This window comes from Brienomyrus brachyistius, chromosome 20 (genome assembly GCF_023856365.1).
Source record: "Brienomyrus brachyistius isolate T26 chromosome 20, BBRACH_0.4, whole genome shotgun sequence".
NCBI classification, from domain to species: Eukaryota; Metazoa; Chordata; class Actinopteri; order Osteoglossiformes; family Mormyridae; genus Brienomyrus; species Brienomyrus brachyistius.
The window spans coordinates 12,699,025-12,709,817 of NC_064552.1; the positions used below are offsets into that span (position 1 = coordinate 12,699,025).

At 44.4% G+C, this 10,793-nt stretch overlaps 1 protein-coding gene across 1 annotated transcript; it reads right to left on the reverse strand.

Annotated features, from left to right (window-relative positions):
• Positions 1-1,955: 1,955 nt before the first annotated feature.
• Positions 1,956-8,794, reverse strand: c20h10orf88 (chromosome 20 C10orf88 homolog). Its single transcript, XM_048987255.1, has 6 exons — positions 7,697-8,794; positions 6,967-7,164; positions 6,229-6,301; positions 5,377-5,580; positions 4,118-4,497; positions 1,956-3,731 (listed from the first exon to the last, which is right to left on the reverse strand). The coding sequence occupies exons 1-6, from the start codon at positions 7,855-7,857 to the stop codon at positions 3,503-3,505; spliced, it is 1,245 nt and encodes a 414-aa protein (XP_048843212.1). The 5' UTR covers positions 7,858-8,794; the 3' UTR covers positions 1,956-3,502.
• Between the last annotated feature and the right edge of the window lie 1,999 nt (positions 8,795-10,793).

Below are 10,793 nucleotides of genomic sequence, written 5' to 3' on the forward strand. Positions count from 1 at the left end.
AACAACAACAAACTGGTGTGTACCATAAATCTCTGTAAAGTAAGTCAAGTTGCTGCACGGTCTTAGTGCAAATAAACCATTGTACAACGTGTACAGGGTTAACGTGTTTAGCCGTACCGGCTTCCAATGCAACGTTTTAACGAGCGGTGCAGTTTTTCTTTACCGAGCGGAACACTCTGGATATTGAATTATTGAAGTCAGAGGATGGATCATGTTATGGGCCATTAAATTTCCAGGCAAGGGGTTCCGATCGGGCTGATGTGACCTGGTGTACCCGCGCGTGGGGTCGCCCTGAGAACGGCAGTGATCAATTCAAGTAAATCCTGACATCCAACTTCCCTAAAACTTTTTCAAAATCCGCGGCGGTGTCTCGAATTAGTTTAAATAAAATCGTAAATACTTGAAAGAGCCTCCTGCCTCCCTGAATTGCATTTAAGGGCTTTGCAGGACACACGTTGCACACGCTCAACATATTTTAAGTAGTAAGGTTTAAAAATTGTGGTTACGTCCATCACCCGTAACCCTCCACTAATCCCCATCTGTCGTAGGCTAAAACCCTTAAGTTAAGAGTCCGTCGCGATTCACTCTCATCGTCAGTTATACCCGAATCACTTCTTTTAGTGGGATTTTGTAGGGACAGACTAGCGTGTATTTAAGGCCTGGAAAATTCCCCAGTACGTGAGCGACAAAGGGATTAGGTTCGAAACCCATTCAGCCTTATAGGGTCCCCGTTGAGACACTTTTTTTTATCCGTTAGGATAAAACAAGCGCTGCTTTACTCTGAGGACCGTTTAATTTTAATAAGTTAACGAAACGCCCGCAACTTGCATAAGACAAACGGGTATATAAATGGACGGGTTTTGCATCTTAAGTAATATAATCAACCGACCAGAAACCGGCATGGTTTTTAGCCCTGGACGTAAGTCAGTTAAATGTTGATATAATACACAGCACATTTAGGAAGAGGATTTCAAGCTTCGTCATGTTAAGATGATTTTTTTTTTTGTAAAAAAAAAAGTGGGTCAGTTTCTGAACTTTCCAGAACACTCTCCCGGTGCCTTTTTGCTCCTTATTCGTTTTTTCCCCTGAAACTTTTTTTTTGGACGTGTGATGGATCTGGACCGTTGCGCATTTGCTCCGAGAGGCTTTGTAATAACCTGGCGGAGTCCGTTCCAGCCGGATTTCTCGTAACCAGCGCCGGGCGGAGCATCTTTCCTCAGCTCGGGGGCTCGCAAAAACGTCTCGCTGGCGCTCAGCTCGGGAAAAGTCCCGGGACGTGGTGACAGAATAGAGGCTGGGACACTGCAAGTCACTGACCAGCGCCAGGTGAGTCAGTTGGTCAGATATGGATGGAACTGAGATGCAGGACAGGGTGAACAACTGAGATCATACAGATTAAAAACCATTAACCTTCACGATCAAGGTTGGTGACGGAACACGTAAACCTGGGCCACCCATCCATCATGCCTGCAGGTTTCTTGCCCCTTGAGACCCACAATCCCAACAGGAAACCAGTGGGACTTGGGCCGCTGACTGGATGCACGATGGATGAGGTGAGGCAGCAGGCAAACTCATTTGCTGAGGGAGTGGAGAACCGGGCGGAGCAGCCTGAGAACCTAAAAGGGGTACGACCACAAAATGCAAGACACACATAAAAACATCTCCCAAAGACAGGACACCAACCCCACATGAAACTACATTCTCAGGAAAAAAAAAAAGTCTTAAGCCCTGGTGGTTTTGTACTCCAAGGTACAAACAACTTGAATGTGCTCGCAATGGTACAAAAATGTTCCTCAGAGTCCATTTCTATACCTTAGAGCTAAGGGACCTGCTGAGGTAATGGGCCTCCCTGGGGTGTCCCAGTCACGCTCGGCCGAGCTTCCGAACCATCATGTGGTCGAACAATTACTCTGCATCTCATATCTAGATCTTATAATAATGAATTACCATATAAAATAAGCGTTTTTTCAGTACATCATTAATTTCCATAAACCATTTATTCATTCAGATCACCACATGGTAACACAGCTATACAAAATCTTATGGATTATTACATCCTCGTGTTTTTCATGTTCACATTACGCATGGATGCGGCAGCACTGTTGTCTCACACCTCTGGGACCTGGGTTCGAGTCCCAGCCTAGGTTCCACACATGTGGAGTTTGCATATTCTCCCCTTGTTGTCGTGAGATTCCTGCCCCCCCCCCCCCCCAAATCGAAAAACATGCTGAGGTTAACTGAATGACCAAATTGCTAATAGGTGCAAATGGTGTGTGAATGTGCCCTGTCATGGATTGGCCCCCCATCCTGGGATGTTCCCTGCCTTACGCTTGTAGCCTCCGGAACAGGCTCTGGCCCCCCCGCAATCCTTAATGGGATGGGCAGTTACAGAAAATGGATGGATGAACATCATGCATGGACAATGCATTAAATCTAGTTCCTTTTTTCACTTTCTTTTCAATCTATTTTCCAGTGCTACGGATTTCCGCTAAAAATCTTTTTCCATGACTATAAAATGAACGTTAAAACGTTAACTTCGACAGCCCTGCGTACATTTTTTTTTTTACTAGCCAGCAGGCTAGCGTTCAGTTGTTTTTGTACTCACCTGTCGTCTACATTTCTCGACAAGCTTAATTTCCAACCCTGTTAATAGTTAAGCTACATGCTAACATGTGTTCCTTGTCACTTAGCATAAAACACAGAATAGGGGAACGTGTCGTTGTTACGCGACTCTTCCGTACTCGCGCTCTCCCGTCCCGAAATTCCCGCTGACTACGGCTTGCGGGGCCTTTTTGTGTTCTGCCACTGCTACAGTGCAAACAGGACAAGAGAGGCGGCCAGTGGACATTCAGCTGTTTAATGATTCATGTTTATCCGCGTACGTTCCGACACTGACTCAAATGTGCCACGTTTTTAACGTCACAGGATGTCGGCAGTTAGGACACGTTCGGAAAGGACAGCATCAGAGTGTAAGGTGAGATGGTCTAAAGAAACCACACGCCTTTATTAGGCCTGTCTGCGAATCACCGGTGGTCTGCAAGACACTGTACAGACACCGCTGCGTATAAAAACCAGGAGTCTTCAACCACTGCAGTAGTGTATAATCTCACCTGAAGTTTGATGAAAGAAATGGAAAAACCATTCAGGTTTTAACTCGTTTTGGGGGTGTCTGCCTCTGGAAGTAGTGCATTAATTCAATCCATACCATAAGCTGACAGAGGTCCTTGTAATACTGCAAGACAGTACGATGATCGATACGGATGAAGATAACCTTTGCGCCTGGCAGCCATTTAACCAGGTTTGTCAGTAGAAAAAAAAAAAAACATTTAACTTGCATAGTACATTACAGTATCATACACTAATGTTGCAGTGCTGCTGGTGACATAACCAACCACAAAGTTCCTTCTTAACTGTCCAATCACACACGACGACACAGAAGAAGCAGTTTCCAAGCAGCTGATTGGCTCTTCCAAGTGTCACTCACTCAGGTGTCGGGCTGGGGTCACGACTCGCCGTTTAGCAGGCCCGCGCTGCAGTGGCAGCCACCAGAGGTAATGTCCTCTGCGGCACGGGGCAGGAGTGCTGTGTGCAGACCGGCCAGCAGGGTGCGCTCCAGGCCCTGCTGCAGGGAGTCCAGCCGCTGGTCGATGTGCTGGGTGAGTCTTCTCTCCATGTCCTGCAGCTGCTTCTCCAAGGCCTGCTCCAGGCTCCTGCAGCATGAGTGCTCCTGTCTTTGAGGGGGACACAGAGACATTATCCTTCTAGTTTTACGGAAGTGTCAAAAGACAAAAAAAAAGCATTAAAGACAACAATGCTCACCCCAAAACACTCCACTCCTCGCACTACTACATGTTTCCCATGGTACCCTCATGGACTATTTTAATACTGTCATGGCAGCTAATGAACCGTGTCCGAGGTCAGTGTTTCCCAACCCAGTCCTTGGGGAACCGCAGACAGTCCACATTTTTGCTCCCTCCCAGCCCCCAGCTCATCAAGAATGCCTGTTACGGGCGTGACGGGAGCTGGGAGAAAACAAAAATGTGGACTGTCTGGGGCTCCCCGAGGACTGGGTTAGGAAACGCTAGGCGATAGTAATTCATAACAGGTTTCTACATACCGTGGGCCTGCTGATGGACAGCCCTCCTGGGCGTCGTCCTCAATGTGGAGTCCGCCCACCTTCCCGCAAACTGCCTGCAGGGCCGAGAGCAGGTCGGGGTTCTCCCCCGGGTGACCGTTCAACAGGGATGACACCGCCCTGGCCAGCTCGGGGCCCTCAATGTCTCCGTTGGGGAGCCCGAACCGTCCGCTGGATCGCGGCTGAGGTCTCAGCCCCAGGGCGACGTTCTGTGACACGCCCCCTTCAGCAGGCTCCGGGATGTCCATGTGTCTCACTGTACCTCCCCCGCCTCCAGGCTTGGGGGCGCCTTTGACCACAGAGGCCAGGGATCCCCCACCCATGAGCAGGGGCAGAAACCCACCCAGGGCATCCATCTTACTCTAGAGGAGTGATGCAGATAAAGTCCAAGTGAGTGAGAAGTACAGTATATAATGCAGTGTGAGTAAATGAGTATAGGAAAGTATAGGAAACAGTATATATATATATATATATATATATATATACACACACACACACACACACACACTTACACTTTGTAAGTAATATACAAGAAACTATATTAAATATACAAGAAAGTATACTAAATGTGAGTATGTAGTGATTAGTGCAGTAATTGTGACTGAGAACTATACTAAGTGCAGTAAATGTACGTAGAGTATGTTACATAGCCAGAGTTAACTCAACAGAGCAGGGTTAACTAACCCTGACTGGGTTATGCAGGCTACACTTTAGTGAAAGGGTGGTTCCTGTCTATGTTTTTGACAAAAGGGTAGGACTTACACCTGTTTTAAGGTGAAGGCCTGTTTGCTTAGGTCTGCTTAGAGCCGGTTAGGCGGGTAGCATAAATTACCATCCCAGTATACCCCATGTAAAAGGAAGATAAGATTCACAGTAGCAAAATGTGTAAGTAAGCCTCAAAAGATGGCACTGAGCCAGTATACCCGCTTCTTAGTACAGCCCTGTGATTGAGAAGTATAGTAAACAGTGCAATAAATATAGCAAAGTTCCTAAAGTAGCAAACAGAAAAATAACTTTTAACGTTACTTGCAAAATTCGATAAAAGGACAAAAACAGCACCAACAGAACACAGGTGAGTAAATATTTACTTAAACATTTAACAGAAACTGTGACGTCTTGCTGGCTAGAATGATCAGCATTTCCTGTTTTGACTGCTTTTACATCTAAAACAGGGAGAAAAGACTGAGGCAGCATTGGGCTGTGTTGCTCATTTCTGTCTCGGGGAAGTGGCTGCGTTTTACCTGCTGCTGGAACTGCACCAGATCCATCAGGCTCTGAGCCCCGGGGGAGAGGGCAGTGTCCATGGAGCCCACCATGGCCTGCACGCGACGCAGGTCGATACCCGGCCCCAGGGCCGGCGGGGAGCCTCCCTGCGTGTCGGCCGTCTTCAGGCCCAGCACGATCCGGCTGACCCCCACCCTTGTTCGCCCACCCAGAGACAGCAGCTGTAAAAACAAGGAGGGTTGTGGCAACAGCTGACGAGACCACAACACACCTACTCATTCTGGGAGTCATAGCGACTGTAAACAAAACAGCTGGCTGCGACCTTGGGGTGTACCACAGCGCTGATGTAGGTACGTACCAATTCAAAATTACACAGGACATCTTAATTAATCACTGCAAAAGATCTTAATGGATTATCCCCAATTGTGATTACCATACTCATATACAGTGTTGGAGACGTTACTCACAAAAGTAAGGCATTACAGACAGAGGTGGAAAGTTCAGGCCCAGAAAGTACAAATTCAGAACCTCAGGGGACATCCAGGTGCAAAGAAGGAGAAGCACACACATAGAGCCCAGTGCAGGTGCACAATGAAGAGCAAGATTTACAAACCCAGAGTAAACTCGCTCGGAGCAGGTTAGTAAGAAACGATTTATATCATGCAAAAGTCTGACGTAAGCCTGGAGAGACTTAGTGCCCCCCTCTGGTCAGAAGTGCACCTGCAATTCCTGGGTTTTGAGGCCAGAGAATCACCAGGGGCTTCTATATTATACAGACATTTACATAATACTGTACGACGACAGAAATGGATGTTAGAGGAAATCCTGAAAGTAGGCCTGTGTTTGCCCATTTTATTCTACGTTCTCACCTTCACTTCACAGGATGGCGACGGAGTCTCTAATATTAGGTGTTTCTTATAGAGGGGGTCTCTTTCTTCAGCACTGGAACACAGAGAGACCCCAAAATACTAAATAACAAACAGTTTGTAACTGGATCACTTTTTGCAGTGGTAAGACTATCTGCCACTAATGTAAGAACAAACAAAAAAATGCACGAGGGTCACATTTTAGTCATTTCACCACAAAACTACAGGAATCATACTTTGTCAACATTTCTGCACAGATCTGCTTTTACTCAGGGCTGCAAAATTCTGGGAATTTTCAGAGTTGGAATTAATTATGAATTAACAGGAATAAACTGGAAATTTGTAAAACTGCAGGTTAGCCTATAACAGGGAACTTAACAGGGAATGGGATTTCCATCTTGATGGAAAATACGGTAATACTGAAATCATTGTGTAAACAAGTGCTTGTGAGTAACTGTGTGTGTAAAATAAGTGATATTCTACATTGTATTACTCATATTTTGCTTTCTTTGCCACATCTGACAGCTCACGTAGAATTCCACGGAGTTCAATATTTCCCAAATTCCCCAGCTTACCTTCCTGTGGGACGATTTGGAAAGTTTCTGGAAATTTTCCAGAAATTGTCCGCCCCTTTGCAACCCTAGTTTTATTAGCCAGATATCAGAGCATTCTGGGTGAAATACCAGTGAACTGGCTAAACAGGGGGACCCTTGACCACAGAGACATTAATGAAGGTCGTACCTGCCGAGGTACAAACCGGGATCTGGTTCTCCACGGCACGTACCGCAGTACTCCCCCGTCCCAGAGTACACTTCCATAGTCCGCGCTTCGCTAACCACCAGCACACTGGTTATAATGTCTCTGCATTCCGGGGGGCATCGCAAACTGAGCAAACACGGCGTCGATCCCTCTTCCTGTACCAAGTAAACTGGACCTTTCCTGTACAAAGATATGCACACACGTCAGCGGATAAAACTTCATTGGTCTACGTTCACCTTAATATAAATAACAAAATAGCACATTTACATATTGTACTGCACTGCTGATAGGAACTCATGAGCCAAGACTTTCACTCACTGGTTCGCTCGTTCTCGTGATGTGACAATTAAAGTGATTTCATTTGATCTGACATAATCTTAGGCTTCCCCAAAAAAATGTGTACTTCATATAGAAGCAGCTCGATGAAGGATAAGTGATGTTAAACTCGTGGGGAAAATGAGGCTCTGAAATCCATAGCAGGCGAAATTATCCTACACCGTCAGTCACGGAATGGCTTAATCAGAACAGTGCTGGCAAAGCAAACAATAAAATTAGTAAGAAAATAACTAGCCGGGTATTAAGAATGCATGACAGCTCAAGTTATTGTGGGTACCGGATCTTTCCATATCTCACCAATGACAAGCAAACGTATTAATCCTCTACATTTAGTTCCAGAATGCAGCAAACAAAATGAGAGAGATAAGTGACTTACTCGACTGAGGTTTCGGTGTACAGCTGTGAGAGCTCCGCGGTGCCGCTCACACGGACCGGCTGCATAATATCGGAGAGCTGGGTCCCGGCAGATCCATAAGCCCAGGACGGCTGCCCGGAGACCAGGGCATCGCTTCGTGACATCTGGGATTCACTGGCCATTATTTATTCTAGATTTTCATATATGTCAAACTCAACGATAAGCGGCAGTTTCGTTCGCAAGTGACAGCGCTAAAAACCGTAAATAAATTATAATTAATGGAAAGATAAAACGGCCCAGTATCTGTTACCCATACACCAAATGCGGCTCCAGTTTTTACTGGGCTGCAAAATACTTATCTAACCGTGTAAGAGGATATATCATGATCAAACATTACTTCACCTATCCGTGATTTCTATTTAAAATCGCCTAATAAACAACCACTAATTCACATACAATAAAATTGACGCTGAAACTTGCGGACATGGCGAAAATATGACATCCGCTCTGAGGACCCATAGCAGTATGCCCTTAACTCGCCTGCACAAAAAAGACAATTCACACAAATATTAAAAGTGAGGAACTTCAAATTCCTAACTATTATCTGAATAAAAGATATGTCAATAAACACTGTATTTGGATTTGGCAATAAAAGTAGAGCCATTTACTGTAACAGTAGACTGTGCACGCGTTTCTAAACATCAGGCTCTTCGGCGACACCTATCAGAGGGAAAAATGACAGAATTGCGCTGTTTTCGTTTGTGTATAGGTTACAGCGAGTTCAAAGGGCGGTATATTTAAATGCTGTGTATTGTGATACTAAAAATTTTCCGACGAATGTTTTTATGACTGTAAAATCTCGACAGGAGGGCAATTTTTTTCTGTGGGCTGGCGATACCTAGCCATAGAATTGCATCAGTGTGTACAAATGACCAGAATAAAACCATCATGTTTTTGGCATACTATGACAAGACCCGTTGTTTAGAAAGTACTGTAATGCTTGGAGAAGTTGAAAGAAAAAGAGGAAGCGAACAATCAGCAACAAGATGGATGAACTCATTACAACGAGGCGCATGCCACTTGGAAACCTGGATTATCAGACAAAGAACTGGAAATTATGATTTCATTGCCAGGAGTCGACATGGACTTGACGTCACCTAAAAAATAATAATAATAAATGTGCACTGTATATGAATCCTGTGAAAATATTCAAAATGCAGGCCAATTTAACGGAGTTTGAATGTGACTGGTGCCAATTAATATGCATTCTTTTCCTCTTTAAATCTAATAGGCCTACCTAATAAGGCTGCCACAACCGTTAATCCCCAGTAGATCCTGACTGCTTGCCTTACAATTCCCCCTCCGTGTGCGCTGGATTCATTTCACCAGCAGGTGGCGATGACTTGACACCACGGTGGGTACTAAAATAGGAGACACCCTATGAACTAAATACTACTGAACACCTTTCAGGCTCCGTCCTTAATGACCTATGTTACAAAGGCCAATGTCTGATCCAAATAGGTCACATATGTCCTTTCCATTTAGCTTGCTGGAAGGGTGTTGGCTGGGCGTGGGCAGTATTATGGTAATACCGTATACCGCCCCTCTCCGCTCCGCCAATTTAATCAGGAAATACCAGAATAGATCGCCTTGCTTTTAAAAATACCGTCAACATATCATATGCTGCGTTATAATGTCTGGACGGTTCACACAAATTGATAAAGCACAAGTCAACAGAGTGGAGAGACGACGTCTGGAGTTGCTGCCGGGGGTTAGAAGCTTTTTAAAATGCGGTTTTATAAGAAATTTTATTAGTAACGCATAGAAAAACAATATGTTGACGTATATGTACTCTCAATCGTAAAAGCTGTGGTTAATACACGCGATATACGATGGTTAGTGATGACAGCCAATAGGGTGTGGTAGAATTGACACGTGACATACGTTAATTTTCTTTGCAGGTTACAGTCTGAACTGAGGTGTCACACTGCGTTTATTCTTCCATCCATTTTCCAAACCGCTTATCCTACTGGGTCGCGGGTTGTCCGGAGCCTATCCCGGAAGCAATGGGCACGAGGCAGGGAACAACCCAGGATGGGGGGCCAGCCCATCGCAGGGCACACTCACACACCATTCACACCTATGGGCAATTTAGCAACTCCAATTATTATTATAGCGTTATGTCTTACATTATTCGGATTTCCATTAGAATTTGCTAACATTCTATTTCAACGGTTTTAAAGAAAAAAACATAACGCCAACAAATAATTCGACTGAACAGTGATATAACTGACCGCTTTCCAGGGACTAAATCAGTAGCACGACTGCACGCATTAATATAACTTTTTAATATTGAGTTCGCGGTGTTACTTGCGTAACCATTTATTTACTTGCACACGCCATTATTATCCATTAATTTGAGTTTTTGCTTTAGAACGATTTGTAAACATGAAAATCGCGATTACATCCACGCATATATTTCATTTAGCAGCATGACAAATGCGGTCTTGTTTATGCGCATTCATTAGCCAATCACATGACTTTAACGCAGGTGAGGGCGGAGTCTGACATGGTCTGGTCTGGCTGCCTCATACGCAGGAAGCATATTTTTGCTTATCATATCAGAAAGGTTTCAGTCACGTGTGTGTGTGTGTGTGTGTATGTGTACATAGTTGATTGTTGTTGCCAAGTTCTGACCTATGTGTGCCGCTATTCACACTAATTAAAGTTTACCTGTTCTCTTAGTTCTTACAAGTACTTAGGTTCTTACAATACATTTATTGCTTCAAATGCATCTGAAATAGCGATTACTCTGAAAATGTATGTAAGCCTGAGGTAGTATGAGACAAGCAGTTTTTGAACTGTTCAAGTGGCGATTCCCATTTAGTCACGACGCTTACTAATAGAAAAAAACTCAAATAAGCAGTTACATTTTTGATAAATTTAGTGACTCTAATTTAGTGACTCATGAACATCTCTGGGTGCAGGAAAAGATGTTATTTTCGATGCCCAGTTTCGTCATAATGAGTTATGGGATTCGGATTGAATAATGAAAATAATCTCATTATAACGCAATAAGAAATAATCTTGTTAAAACAAAAAAGGTATGCGTTATAAG